At 45.4% G+C, this 14,404-nt stretch overlaps 1 protein-coding gene across 6 annotated transcripts in view; it reads right to left on the bottom strand.

Moving 5' to 3' along the window:
• PPP2R5C (protein phosphatase 2 regulatory subunit B'gamma) overlaps positions 1-14,404 on the bottom strand; it is a 126,211-nt gene that overhangs the window by 39,299 nt on the left and 72,508 nt on the right. For all 6 annotated transcript variants that reach the window (XM_053929074.2, XM_053929076.2, XM_053929077.2 and 3 more), the window contains one exon: positions 13,971-14,170. In XM_053929074.2, coding sequence (XP_053785049.1) covers positions 13,971-14,170 — 200 coding nt within the window. The remainder of the gene's footprint in view (positions 1-13,970; positions 14,171-14,404) is intronic.

Below are 14,404 nucleotides of genomic sequence, written 5' to 3'. Positions count from 1 at the left end.
AACCAGTTGATATTTCTCTCTCTCCGTCCTTTCCTCTCTCTCTCTCTCTCTCTCTCTCTCTCCCCCTCCCCTCCTCCCTCCCTCTCTTCCTAAAAGCAATGAAAACATGTCCGCAGGTTAGGATTAAAAAAAAAAAGTCTCATCTTATACGGAATAGCTGTGTAGCCAGCAGCTAGATAATATATTTATATTCTAACATAATTGCTTTACCACATATTCTGATTTTTTTTTTGCAGTAAAATGTGAGAAAGTTTGGGAATGCTTTAGAATAGCAGAACTGTATGTTCTGTAGCCTACCAGGCATAATAAGTACACTGAAAAGGACATCTCAGAGCTCCAGTACTGAGTCACATGTGTACAGCCGACCCCCTGTCCCTAACCACCAGCTAGACACACTAATAACCTCTGATCGCATGTCTTTTTAGAATTCTTGCTGGCTGGAGTTGTGCTGATTGTTTATTGTAAGTGAAGCAGAGACTTACACTTAGGGTAAAAGGGATGGGATTCGCCTAACTTCCCGACCAAAACACTGGGAAAATGTATGGAATTATGGCTCTGAAGACACTGGTTTTCAGGCAGTAGAGGACAGGGCCCCTGAGAACCGGGGGACAGTGCAGTGAGCCCACAACTGCCCAGGCTCCTGCTTAGACAGGATTTCCCGGTTGTAGCGCGGGGAGCCCAGCAGACAGGTGGTTAGAATGGAAGGCAAAGGCCCGAGAGAAGGGAGCTGCAGAGACAGAACACTGAGACTGCGGAGGCCCCCCAGCCCCGCTGCGGAGGACGGATGGGTCCCGCGTCTGTGTGAGGAATCCACGGGAGGCTGGGAAAAGAACCACCCGGAAAGACCGGAGGGACCAGCACTTTTCAGGGTAGGGGCAAGGACTGTTCAGTCGCGGGCATAATACGCCATAAAATTTCTGCGGCTCTGGTCCTTCCTAACACATCTTAAAAGCAAGAACTAAAAGGGTCAAACCATTTGCAAATAACTTAACTGTATCCCAACATAAATGTCAAGATCACTAGTAGAAAAATGTAAGGAAATAGCACTCAGCAAGTCAAACTTCAGTGTCAGATATCCAATAAGAAATGAGCAGACATGCAGAGAAGCAGGAAAGTATCATTTAAGATGAGAGAAAAACCAACGGACTGAACTGACCTGGAGCTGACACGATGTGAGAATCAGCAGACAAGGATGTTAAAACAGTATCCTGTGTGTGCAAAAAAGTTAGGTGGGGACGTGAAGACATGAAAAGACTAATAAACTGTTGGAGAGTATAACTACAATGTGTGAGCCTTGGCTGGTGAAGCTCAGTGGACTGAGCGCAGGCCGTTCAATCCCCAGTCAGGGCACAGGCCTGGGTTGCGGGCCAAGTCCCTGTTGGGGGCGTGTGAGAAGCAACCGCACATTGATGTTTCTCTCCCTCCTTTTCCCCCTCTCTAAAAATAAATAAATGAAATCATTTAAAAACCCTACAATGTGTGAGATGAAACTTTTCTAGATGGGGATTAACACCAGACGAGCACGGCAGGAAGGTCAGTGGACTTGAGGATGGCAAAGGAAGCTACGAAATGAAACCAACAGACAAAAGACCGGAAAAGAAAAGACAACGCGAAGAAACGCACGTATGACTGCAGTCTCTGCAGGACGGAGGAGGGGAGAGAAAAAATATGTAAGGAGACAAGAACCAGATACTTTTCCAAATCTGATTAAAGTTATACATGAACTCCAAACACAAAGAGGGAGACCACACCAAGGCACATCATAATCAAATTTTTAAAAGTCATAAAAAACTTCCTAAGTAGCCAGAGGGGAATGAAGATGTATTTTGTGCAGAGGAACAAAGACGGGACTGGCGGTGGGTATCTCACTGGAACAGTGCAAACGAGACGACAGTGGAGCAAGATTTGCAAAAGAGAGCTGGGGCCTGGAGTTCTCGGCGCTACAAGCATGCACTTCACCATCAAGAGCAAAAGAAAGGCCTTTGGAACGTGCGGAAAGGGAACGACCTAACAGCCAGCAGAAGGTGCTGGGGGGAAAGTGAGGGAACGTCCTTCCGGCAGAAGGAACCTGACACCAGGCGGATTCCGTACCTGCCCGACGAGTGAAGCACACTGAGAGTGCTCAGCATCCAGGAAGGGTAGAGAATTTTAAAAATTACTTAAACCTCTTTAAAAATAAAAACAACACATGGTGGTGTTTATAACGTACGAGGAAGTAAAGGGCATGTCAACAACAGCGACAGGCGGGGAGGGACGAAGGGAGCAAGCTGCTGTAAGCTCCTTACGTTCTGTGTGAAGTGGGGTGTTATCGCTGGAGGGAAGACTGTGATAAGGCAAAGGCAGATTTCAGAAAAGCTAAATAAATAACCGAGATCAAACAATAAAAGTTGTAGTTAAAAAGCCAACAAAGGAGATAAAACGGAGTCATAAGTAGTACTCAGTTGACACCAAAGAAAGCAGACCAAGAGAAAAAGGAAACAGAGACAGGTGGGATGAATAGAAAAAAATACAGCGAGACCACAGACTTCACTCCAACACTTCAATAGTTGCATCGAAAGTAATGGCTTTAATACCCAGTCAAATGGCAGAGATATCTGCCTGAATAAAGAAGCAAGACCCAACCAAGTAAGTATGGAAAAAAACCTGTCGCACTAACGCTAGTCAAGTGAGAGGTGGAGTGGCTGCATGAACACCAGACAAAGTAGGCTCTGAAGCAAATAACATTACCAGGGACAAAGAGGATCATTTTATAATAACTAAGGAGTCCATTCAACTAATAAATAATACTAATATTTATATACCAACTACACGAAGCAAACCCCGATAGAACTTCAAGAAAAGACAGACAATAAACAATTAGAAACAGAAAACAAAAAGCCCCAATTACAACAGCACCTAGCACGAAAGACTTTCTTATGTCCCTCAAAAGACACTCGCGGGCCCCGTCTGCCGGAAACTACAAAATGAAGAGCGAATGGGGAAACATGCCATGTTCACGGATGGAGAGATTTCATACTGTGAAGCTATCAGTTTTCTCCAAACCTACATATTCAATCCAATCCGATCCAAACCTCCGACGGGTGTTTTGCTGGTTCTAAAATTTATAGGGAAAGTTAAAATCACTAGAATAGACAAACAATTCTGGAACAAAGCAGAGGGTTGGAGAATTCACGCCACCCCATCTCAGTGTTCCCTACAAAGCGGCGATGACAAAGACAGCAGGGTACAGGTGAGCAGGTCCCTAGGCCCACGGAGCCCAATGAAGAGATTTGCAAATGTGGTCCAGTGATCGTGGAGAGAGAGGCAAGGTGATTCGGTGAAGAATGGTTAGTCTTTTCAATAAACTTTTCTCCACAAATAGAATACTTGGACATCCACATACCAAAAAATGAACCTCAAAGTGGACCATAGACCTAAATGTAAAATGAAAAGCCATAATGCTTATAGGAGAAAATCTCTGTAACCTTGGGTTAGGCAAAGACTTCTCAGATGTGATGCCAAAAACACTATCCGTGAAAGACACAGATTATAAATTGGCTTCATTTAAATTCAGTTAGATTAAAACTCTGTAAAAGACGCCGCTGAAGGAAAACGCCAAGTCACAGACAAGGCAAATATTTGCAAAGCACATAACCGGCAAAACAATTTTCATCCAGAATATGTAAAGAAGTCTCAATCAAACTCAGTAACACAAAAACAACCCAATTAAAAAATGGGCAAAGGATTGGAACATTTTAGCAAGGAAGACATACAAATGACAAATAAGCAGGGAACAAAATGCTCAGCGTCACTACTAATTAGGGAAATGCAAATTAGAGGCAAAGAAAGACAGAAGGACTGGCGGCCCGAAGGCGGAGGAGGACCTAGGCAACCAGAAGCCTCACACGCTGCTGGCAGGAGTGCGGAAACAGGACGTCCCCTCGGTGACACGGTTTGGCAGCTTCTCAGAAAGCTAAACATATACTTGACCAGCCATCTCATGCCTCCATGTTTACCCAAGTTAAATAAAAACCTATGTCCAAAATTTGTACATAAATATTTATACTAGTTTTATTGCCAGAGTTTGAAATTAACCAATTATTCCTTAACTGGGAAATAGATGACCTGTGGTACTTCGATAAAATGAGATAGCGCTAAGCCATTAAAAGGAACAAACTACTGCCCAGGCTGGTGTGGCTCACTTGGCTGAAGCATTGTCCAGTGAACCGAAGGGTTATGGGTTCGACTCCCAGTCAGGGGACGTGCCTGGGTTGTGGGTTTGGTCCCTAGTTAGGGGTGTATACAAGAGACAACTGATTGATGCCTCTCACTTTCATGTCTCCCCCCCCCGCCCTGCCCCGAGAGAAAGAAAACGGAGGAACCAAACCACTGGTGACTCTCAAACACATCACGCCGAGTGACAGAAGGCAGCACCACTCTGTTCACGCGACACTCTGGAAAGGACAAGGCGGTGGAGCAGAGGGCAGGTCAGTCGTGGCCAGGTACGGTGGGGGCGCGAAAGGCCTGGCCACAGGAGAGTAGCACAGAGCACTTTCTGCTGGCCGACAACTGCTCTCTGTCTTGACCGTGGTGCTGGCTATGTAAAGCGCACTCATCAGATCTCAGAGAACTGTTCACCAAAAAGTGGCTTTTGCTGTATATGAATTAAAAATTAATTCTAAAACACCCAGGTCTCCCAACACCATTTGTTGAAGAGGCTATTTTTACTAAAGGAGAACATAGGCGGGAAACTCTCAGATTCCACGCAGCAATATTTTCATTGATACGTCCCCTAGAGCAAGGGACATAAAGGAAAGAATAAACAAATGGGACTTCATCAAAATAAAAAGCTTCTGCACAGCTAAAGAAAACATCAACAGAATGAAAAGGGAACAAACTTTTCATGGGAAAATATACTTGCCAATGATACCTAAGACAATGGTTTAATCTCCAAAATACATAAGGAACTCACATAACTCCACTCCAGGAAGACAAACAACCCAATTAAAAAATGGGCAAAAGACTTGAACACACACTTCTCCAAGGAGGACATACAGGGGCCCAGAGACATATGAAAGGATGCTCAGCATCACTAGCTGTCAGAGAGATGCAAATTAAAACCACAATGAGATACCACTTCACACCAGTCAGAATGGTCATCATTAACGAATCAACAAACAAGTGCTGGATAGGATGCAGAGAAAAGGGAACCCTAGTGCTGTTGGTGAGAATGCAGACTGGTGCAACCACTGTGGAAAACTGTATGGAATTTCCTCCGAAAACTAAAAGTGGAACTGCTTTTTGCCCCAGCAATTCCACTGCTTGGATTATACCCTAAGAATCCCGAAACACCAATCCAAAAGAACCTGTGCACCCCAATGTTCATAGCAGCACAATTCACAATAGCCAAGTGCTGGAAGCAACCTAAGTGTCCATCAGTAAATGAGTGGATCAAAAAACTGTGGTGCATTTATGCAATGGAATCTATGCAGCAGAGAGAAAGAAGGAGCTCCTACCCTTTGTGACAGAATGGATAGAACTAGAGAGCATTATGCTAAGTGAAATAAGCCAGGCAGTGAGGGACAAATACCATATGATCTCACCTGTAAGTGGAACCTAATCAACAAAACAAACAGGCAAGCAAAATACAACCACAGACATGGAAATAAAGAACAAACTGACAGTAACCAGAGGGTAGGTGGGAGGGGAATTACAGGGGAAAGTTGGGAAAGGGTCATCAAGGAACGTGGATAAAGGACCCATGGACAAAGCCAAAGGGGGTTAGGACTGAGGGTGGGAGGTGGGGATGGGTGGGGCGGGGGAGACTGGTGTGGGCAAAATGGAGACAACTGTACTTGAACAACAATCAAAAAATGTTATGGAAAGATATTTACTAGGCACTAAGTTCCCAAACCTTCTTGGTGCACAATGTCCTTAGCTGTCTAAGTGAATTTATGTACAGATGAATATATGTATGTACGTATGTATTTTCCGGGGAGAGAGAAACACTGATTTGTTGTTCTACGTCTTTATGCTCTCATTGGTTGATTCTTGAATGTGCCCTGACTAGGGACTGAACCACCACGACCTTGGCACATCAGGATGATGCGCTAACTGACCGCTCCCCAGCCAGGGCGAGTCACTTCTTCACTGTGCCCCTGGACTGGAAGAAATACGCACTGACTTAGGAGCTTTAACCAGTACCCCTACTCAGATTTAGTCATTTATAATTGACGTACAATTAATTGTACACATTTGAAGCATACAACCGGATACTATGCATACATCTGTTACCATCATACAATCAAGATAATGAACACATCTGTCATTTCCAAAACTTCCTTAGTAGCTTTTTGAAAAAATGAATATATGTAAGTTGGTTGGGTGGGTGTAGGCAGAATTGGGGGGTGGGGAGTGGAGGAAAGAAAAAGTTTCACTTCCTATGATTTTGTATTTATTTCGCTTATTACAAAATAAGCCTTCATTGCTTTTATAACTTAAAAACATCAAACAATATAAAGAGAAATTCCCTTGAAATAATAAGAGCAAATCTCCAAGAAATGGCTCACTACTATTTGAAGAAGAAAAATTCTCTGGATTCCAAAAAGCACTTGGTGCTTTAATCTGCCCCAACGCATGGCTGTCACCCCTGCCTCTAACCCGAGCTCCCATGATGTCGATGAAACCGACAACTAAGCGAAAGGGGAACAGACGATTTAAATCGCCACTTGGAAGAAATCTGTAGACCTACCACCCTCTCCAATTCAAAGCCCTCTTTCCTCGCCCATCCCCCACCACAAAGGACATGTTCCAGAGCGCACCGTATCAGATATAAAAGCACGAGGAGAGCGCACACGTCAAGCCTAAGTGAAACATGTGGCAGCCATCACGGGGGTCCGTGTGTGAACCCCACAAGGGCTCCAGAGCGCCCATCCCCTTAGTACAACGCGGTGGCGTGACTCGAAGCGTGAAAGAAATCTTGCATGTTGGCATCTCCTCGCGTACAAGCAGTGCGGATTAATGTGACGTGCTGAACTGTTTTCCCTGGACACCTGAACACGAGTCCTGGTGAGAACAGCACTACGAATACACTACATATGGAGGGCTTGCTTTCTTTGTAAGAAAAAAAATGTATTTATTGATTTTTGATGATGACAAATGTACACTGTTAAATGACCATTGTTAAAATTTTTTCAAATTACAATTATATAGCAAAAGGGGAGAATCTGCATAATTGCACCATCCTAAGGCAGCTTATTAGCAGTTTGCACGATCCTCCCCTAGAGCACAGCCTCTCCGACAAGCAGGCCAGGCTGTGTGGGGCGCGCTCTGCCTCCTAGGTATTAATCCAGCACAAGCGTGCGGCGGGCAGTTCCAGACAGGCCGCTGTGAGCATCCGGCCCACTTCACCATCCACCTAACCAATTCCTTCACCGACCCTCAGGCTACATTCACCTGTGACTACTAAGACTAGTCGTCTTCTTTTTAAAAATTTTCAGTTCCAGTTCACATTCAATATTTTTTATTAGTTTCAGGTATACAATTTACGAGGTGATCCCTCTGATAATTCTAGTACCTACCTAGTACCATACATAGTTATTACAATATTATTGACTATAGTCTCTAGGGCTACCAAGTTGTAAAATGGTAACTTCTTTGTCTTAATGCTATTGTCTCTGCAGAAAACTCTACAGTTGGGGCAAAAGTAGGGTTACAGTAGTGAGTATGTGAAACACAGAGTTCATTCTTGTGTTATTATTTGTAAATTATGGTATTCTTTCCCACCCAAACAACTGTAAAGCTGCCATCTGCCCACCCTGCATGTCCAGGGAACACTCACTGAGCCTATGAAAGGCCGCGGGCTAAGTTCAGTGGAAGGTGTGGAAGGCGTGAAGTGCAGTCAAGCCTGGCTCTGGGCGTCTACAACCTCAGGGACCAGACAGACTGCCCCTGGTCCCAGAGGGGCTCTGACTGCAGAGGGGCAGTACGGGAAGGTTATTCAGAAGAGTGATTCCGAAGCTTCTGGCATGTTTTTAAGATGCCTTCTATTTTTAAGATTTTATTTATTTTTAGAGGGAAAGGGAAGGAGAGAGGGAGAGAAACATCAACTGGTTGCCTCTCGCACGCCCCCCAACCGGGGACGGAACCTACAGCCCAGGCGTGTGCCCTGACCAGAACTGGAACCTACGACCTTTCAGTTTGCAGTGCACCGCCCAGCCCGTTCAGCCGCACCAGCAGGGACAGGCTTCTGGCATGTTTACAGACAACCTGGAGGACAGGTGAGAACAGTGCTGCGACCTAAGAGACAGCTTTTCGAACGTGCTCTCAGGTGATGCTGATGCTGGGGCCTCTGAGGAGCGCTCTTTTGACTCCTTTAAACTCCTGAGAGTCACTAAGGACCCCAGACAGTTTTTGTTTGTGAGAGATTTATCTATTGATATTGACTGTATTGGAAATTAAACCAGAGAAATCTTAAAAATATTAATTCGCTTATGACATTTATGAATGACAATTCATAAAATAAACCTGTCTTAATATAATAACATCTATAACAATAACTGATTTTTCATAACTAATATCAGTTACTTCATAAAAGAACTCATATTAAATAAAAATATTTTCCAAAACAAAAACAAATTCAGCGAGAAGAATGTCATCGTTGTACATTTTTGCAAATCTCTTTGATTTCTGGCTTCAGAGAAAACAGCTCGTTTCTCCAAGTTCAGAGCGTTGGTTTGGTGGAAAGGTAGGAAGGAAAATCTGTGTCCCACAGTAAGTGGCTGGAAGAGGGAGGGTGACTAACAGCCCTTTCAGGTGACTGGGCCCCTCTGACACTACACCGATACTCGACAAGACGTAGCTAACGAGAGGCCCGCCGTATGTGGAGCCTCCGACCTTCTCAGCGAGGGTCTTCGCCCGCCACATCGCGTCCAGTGCTGTTTTCTGCCCTGCAGTGGCTCTCTGGCCCATGAATGGTTTTGTACCATCACTTTTTGCTCATCTGGAAGACACTGGTCACGAATTACGTAGATCTTCCAGTGGGACTCCTTTCGTCAGACGTGGAGATCCCACTCATTCACGTCGCTGCCCATCCCGGCAAGAGAGGCTGTGGCACTGGGACGTAGAAGCTCGCATCGGCAGATACAGATTTCCCAAAATTCAAATTTTCACTTGAAAGCTTGAATTGATAACGGACAACAAACATTGTCAGTTGTTTTCCCTAAAGTGACACTCTCATTTTATTTTTGGAGAAACTGCCTGCTAATTAGTCAAGTCTGAATAAGCGGTTTGTCTGTCAGTCACCTGTCAAGTAAAACCGGTGCTCGTGAAGAGCGGCTATGCGATTACTTGGTTTTGCTGTCAGGGTTGTAGCTGTAAGAAAATTCCAATGGCTGTAAAATGGATTGACCGGATAATGTAATTGAAAAAAAAAAACCCCAAAACAAAAATACCCAGATGGTGGGGCATATTTAAAAAACGACTGAAATTAAGAGATAATGGAGTTGATGTAATTTAGGCCAAGAATCCGGATGCCAGGAGTTTCCCCCGGGCGTTGCTCCGTTTCATCCTCATCTCCCTGAACCTAAGTATTCAACTTATTTTTATTTTTATCCTCTCACCAGAGGACATGGTTATTGATTTTAGAGAGAGGGGAGGAGAGGGAGAGAGACATCAATCGGTTGCCTCCTGTATGTGCACCGCCTGGGGACCAAACCTGCAACCTTTTGGTTTACGGGACAATGTTTCCACCGAAGGAAGTGCACTGGCCAGGGCTGAACCTAAGCTTTTACCATTGGAAAATGGAAGGGTCAGGCCAGATGACGCGTAAGGTTCTGTAAAGTTTTAGGACTAAAGCCTGTCATCTATAAAAACACACAGCCACGGGGGAAATGCAAGTCAAAACCAGCGAGACACCACTGCCCACCCACTCAGATAGCTCCCGCCTAAAACGACAGACACAGTAACAAGTGTTGGTGAGGATGCGGAGACACTGGAACCCTCGCACACCGCTGGGGGGAATGTCAACTGGTGCAGCCACTTTGGAAAACGGTCTGGCAGTTTTTCAAAAGGTGAGACACAGAGAGTTAGCATGTGACCCAGCAGTTCCACTCCCAGCTAAGCAAATGAGAGAAACTAAAACACATCCACACACCTGTAGACCAATGCTCATGACAGCATTATTCAAAACTGCCAAGGAGCAGAAATACCCCAAATGTTCATCAGTGGGTGAATGGATAAATCACATGTGGTGGAATATCCACATAATGGAATATTACTCAGCATTAGAAGGAAGCCCTGACACACGCTACTACAAGGATGAACTTTGAAAACATTCTGCTAAGTGAAAGAAGGCCCCATACTTCACGATTCTACTTACTGAAGCGTCCAGGGTAGGCGGATCCAGGGACAAAGGAGGTGAGTGGTTACCGGGGCTGGGGGCATGGGTTAGGGAGAAATGCAGTGACCTTAGTGGGTATAGGGTATTCTTTTAGGAGGGTGAAAATGGCATAACATTATGTGTGACAACAGCTGCACATTCCTGGGACTATATTAAAAATAACTGAATTATACATTTTAGATGGTTGAGCTGTATGGTATGTGAGCTTTGGATCCTTCAAAGTGGAAATTAACGTCTAAAAATACGATGACAAAACCACACACACAAGCACGCACACACACACAGGGCAATCCTTCAAGCAAGCCCACCAAGTGCCGCATGAGTGGCCAGCACACCAGGGCGTCCACAGAACCGAGGGGCCCACGTCTTCCCCCGCTGCCAGGCTGGGGCGGCCCTGCTGGGTGGAGGCCTTCCATTGGATGCGTGGAGTCTGCAGTCACCCCCCCTTCTTTCTTTCCTTCTCTCACCCATGCCGTCCGTTTATAGAACAGAACACCGCCAGCAAGTGAACCCCACATCGTGTCTGCCCCCTGCCCTTCGTCCCACCCCCAAAGCTCCAGACAAACTTGAGGGCAGGCAAAGGCCACTCTCTGCCCTGCACTCCCTCTAGTCTGAGCAGGGAGGGAAGACAAACTGTCCCTGTTCCCTCAGTGACACAGAAAAGCACCTCATAAGAGTGTGTCTTCATGAGACAATCCAGCTCATCACATGCAAGATTTCTCTCTGCACCCCGCTCCCACCACACGGGCACATGGCAGCCTTGCATGTGTCCCTTCCCCGTTCCTTCCCTTCACAGCATGACCATGACCTGAAGTGACACACCACACTGGTCGGCTGACTTGAGGCCTGTCCCCATGCAGAGGAGACCCTTGGGCGGGCAGAAATCTGGTCCACTGCTCTATTTTCTCACCTAAGAAAGTGCCTGGCCCGCAGTGGACACTGGCTAAGTGTCTGCCACTGCGTTACAGGGCGGACTGCCCCACCTGGAAGACTGGCCTGAACTTCAGGGTCAGGAACACAGGGCAGCAGGAAGCGAATCTAGCTAGGACGGGATTTCTAACAGGGTGAGGAGAAGTGGTGACCATTTAGTTTAAAAACAAGTCTTGGTGGGGGTGGGAATAAAAAATAAACAGTAAAACTTATTTAGAAAAATTAAAAAGTTTTAACAAGTCTTCAGGGTTTTAGTACCCTAAGTGGTCTGGTAATGCACACTGCCGCTGCGGAGTGCAGGAGAGAGACTGATTCCAGCAGGCGGCCCGCGCTGGGGTCCGGGGCAGGCGCGTGAGCCACACCAGCCAGCTGAGTCTCGTTCTCTGCAGACTCTTCCCTCCTGGGGTAAGAGTGGGACTCAGGGGCTGCTGGCAGCCAAGGCTCCTTAAAAAGAGAAAAACCTTCCATACATGTGACTTAATATAGAACAAATGTTATGTGTTTAGAAATTTAATATGTAATATATTAATAAACTTGAAGTAAATTTAATAGATAATAAAAAAGCATTTAAAATCAATGGGAAAAATGGAATACTCAATACATGGTTTAGGAACAAATGATTTTTCAATCATTTAGAAGGCAGTAAAATTATACCCCTACCCTGTACCACTCAAAACAAATTCCAGGAGGATTATAAAGTGAATGGTGAACAAAAAAGTATGAAAGGATTGGGAGAAAATATCAGTTTTTTCTTTGTGATTCTACGGCTTGGGAGGCCTTCCAAAGTAATCGAGAGTTGAAATTAAGAAGAGAAAAATAAAAAAGACATCCCCCAGTCTTTCCAAATTTAAATGGGTGAGGCTCTCGGGAGCTCACCGCGCAGCACGAGTGCCTGTGGCTGTCCTTTGGGGGGGGGTGAGGGGAGAGACCCCCGCGGCCTTCGCAGCCCTCGGCTGACTGCCCACTGGTGGACCCGAAACTTGAGGAGTTAACAATCATACATTAAAACAGTCAAGTCAGTCTCAACTCCTGACATGGATGTTACTTTCATCTTCTTTTCTAAAGCAGACATATTTTGAGAAATAAACATATTTTAGTTAAACAAGTCTAGTCAATTCTGAAATACATAGTTTCGGGAAAAAATAATTGGACTTAAGGAGTGCAATGACAATAAGAATTTAAAATTTTGTATTAAGCAACAAGGACTCCCTAGAAACTGGGGAGTGGTAATTTCAAAGGCAGGTAAACATCAACAATTAAAAAAAATGGGAAATGTGAATTTCATGAAGCCAGCGCTTCCTGTATGAAAACGTGAGATGGAACTAAAATGAATAGGTCCCCCAGGAGAGAAACGACTCAGCGCTGGGGTCAGACCCCATCTGTCCTCGGCCGTGTTCTCTACCCGGACCACCAGTGCCAATGTGGCTAGTCATCTTCCAGGCGCGTCCGGCCTGTAGTTCACCGTCCTCCACCCAGGTTGGGTGGCCCCCACGGTGGCGGCAGTGTCCCGCGGCCCCTCTGCAGCATGTTACAAAGCCTCCAAGCAGACAAGTCTACCGGGCTCTGTGTGGACGACTCCCTCCCACTGTTTAAAGGGGACACGTACTGTAAGCTTTTGGCCTCATGCCTTGCACAGTAAAGAGTTTGGGCTTTTTCGTTTTAGACGGTTGTTTTTGCTTCCTCCTGTTTTATTTTGGCCTTTCCTCTCTTTGTCTTTTCACGTAGACCAGGTATTTGAAAGGGCAGACGATGGCTACAGGTGGGATGTGCAGCCTGTTCATCCATCATTTCTGGGGCGCTTGTACCTCAGATGGGAAACAGAATCTCGGGTTCACCAAGCCCTGGGGCCACACTCACCCTTTGCCCTTTCCCTCCAGTTCAGTACCTATTGTTTCTCCTTTCAAATATGTGATTGTACTAACTCTTTCCATATGAAAGAATTCTCCTTATTTAAATAAAGAAAGAGGGGGGAAGGAAAATTGGAGTTCAAAGAGCAAGAGTTTTAATAAGTTTAGGCATCACATGAAATGTTTCCACGAGGTACTGACTGAGGTCACAGTGAGACCCTGCAAAGAACCTGGAAACAGGTCGCAAAGCATGAGAAGGCGGGGAGCAAGTATAACCGACTGTGAGCTAACCTCGGCTAGAGCTGGTGGGCCTTGAGTTGGGGTTAACAGAGGTAGCCGGCTCGGCCAATCAGGATGGACCGTCCTGACTCCAGCTACGTCCCGTCACTATTTTCACTGCGCCCCACCAGAATTTTCCTATCCATGTATGTAGAACATGTTTACTTCTACATTATGTATGGGAATTATTATATTAATGTTATATATGTTAAAAAAAAACAAATTTAAAGTGCATAATAAGTCCAAATAAAAGTTTTAACATTTCTACTCATCTGGTAATTGCGAGGGTTAAATGAACGAACCCTTCGACTGGTCCCAGAAGGCGCCTGATCCCCCTCACTGTTATTTAATCACTGGGATCCAGGACGCACCACAACGGTTTTCGTTCTTCAGGGTGCAAGTACAAACTTCGGAACCGGAGAATGTTTTCGCGGGAAGTGCTATGTTAGGCTCAAACACCTCAGCTTGTCCTAAGATGCCAGAGCCCTGGCTGTAGCTCCGGGTCGGCACGTGCGGGTTAAGCTGCACTCACTCACCATGTGGACCACTTCCGGGTAGATTGGCTCTGTGATCACATTCCGATTGTGGGTGATATACTCCACCATCTCACTCAAAGCAGCTCGTTTCACCTCCTTCCACTTCAGGTCGCTTAGTGGATCGGAAACAAAGTCAAAGAGGACACAACACTGACGCAACTTCTGGATAAAAAGCTTCTCTTGGTCAGCAGGAGGAACATCTGAAAATTAGAATGCAGAGTACATTGATTGCAAAAATGCTTACCCCCAAATTACTGTAAAACACTTTAAAGAATCCTACTATTTTTTATTTTGAATTAATGGATATTCAAGAAAAAAAGAGAGGGGATGGGGTGGATGGAGGTTAAACACTCCTTGAAGAGCATGAAAAGGAAGAAGCCACTGGTCAGGGCTCGGATCACAGGCTTCGCTTCATTCGCTGACGTCTGCAGCCA

This window comes from Desmodus rotundus, chromosome 7 (genome assembly GCF_022682495.2).
Source record: "Desmodus rotundus isolate HL8 chromosome 7, HLdesRot8A.1, whole genome shotgun sequence".
Taxonomy (NCBI): Eukaryota; Metazoa; Chordata; class Mammalia; order Chiroptera; family Phyllostomidae; genus Desmodus; species Desmodus rotundus.
This window is presented reverse-complemented; position numbering and strand designations above follow the sequence as displayed.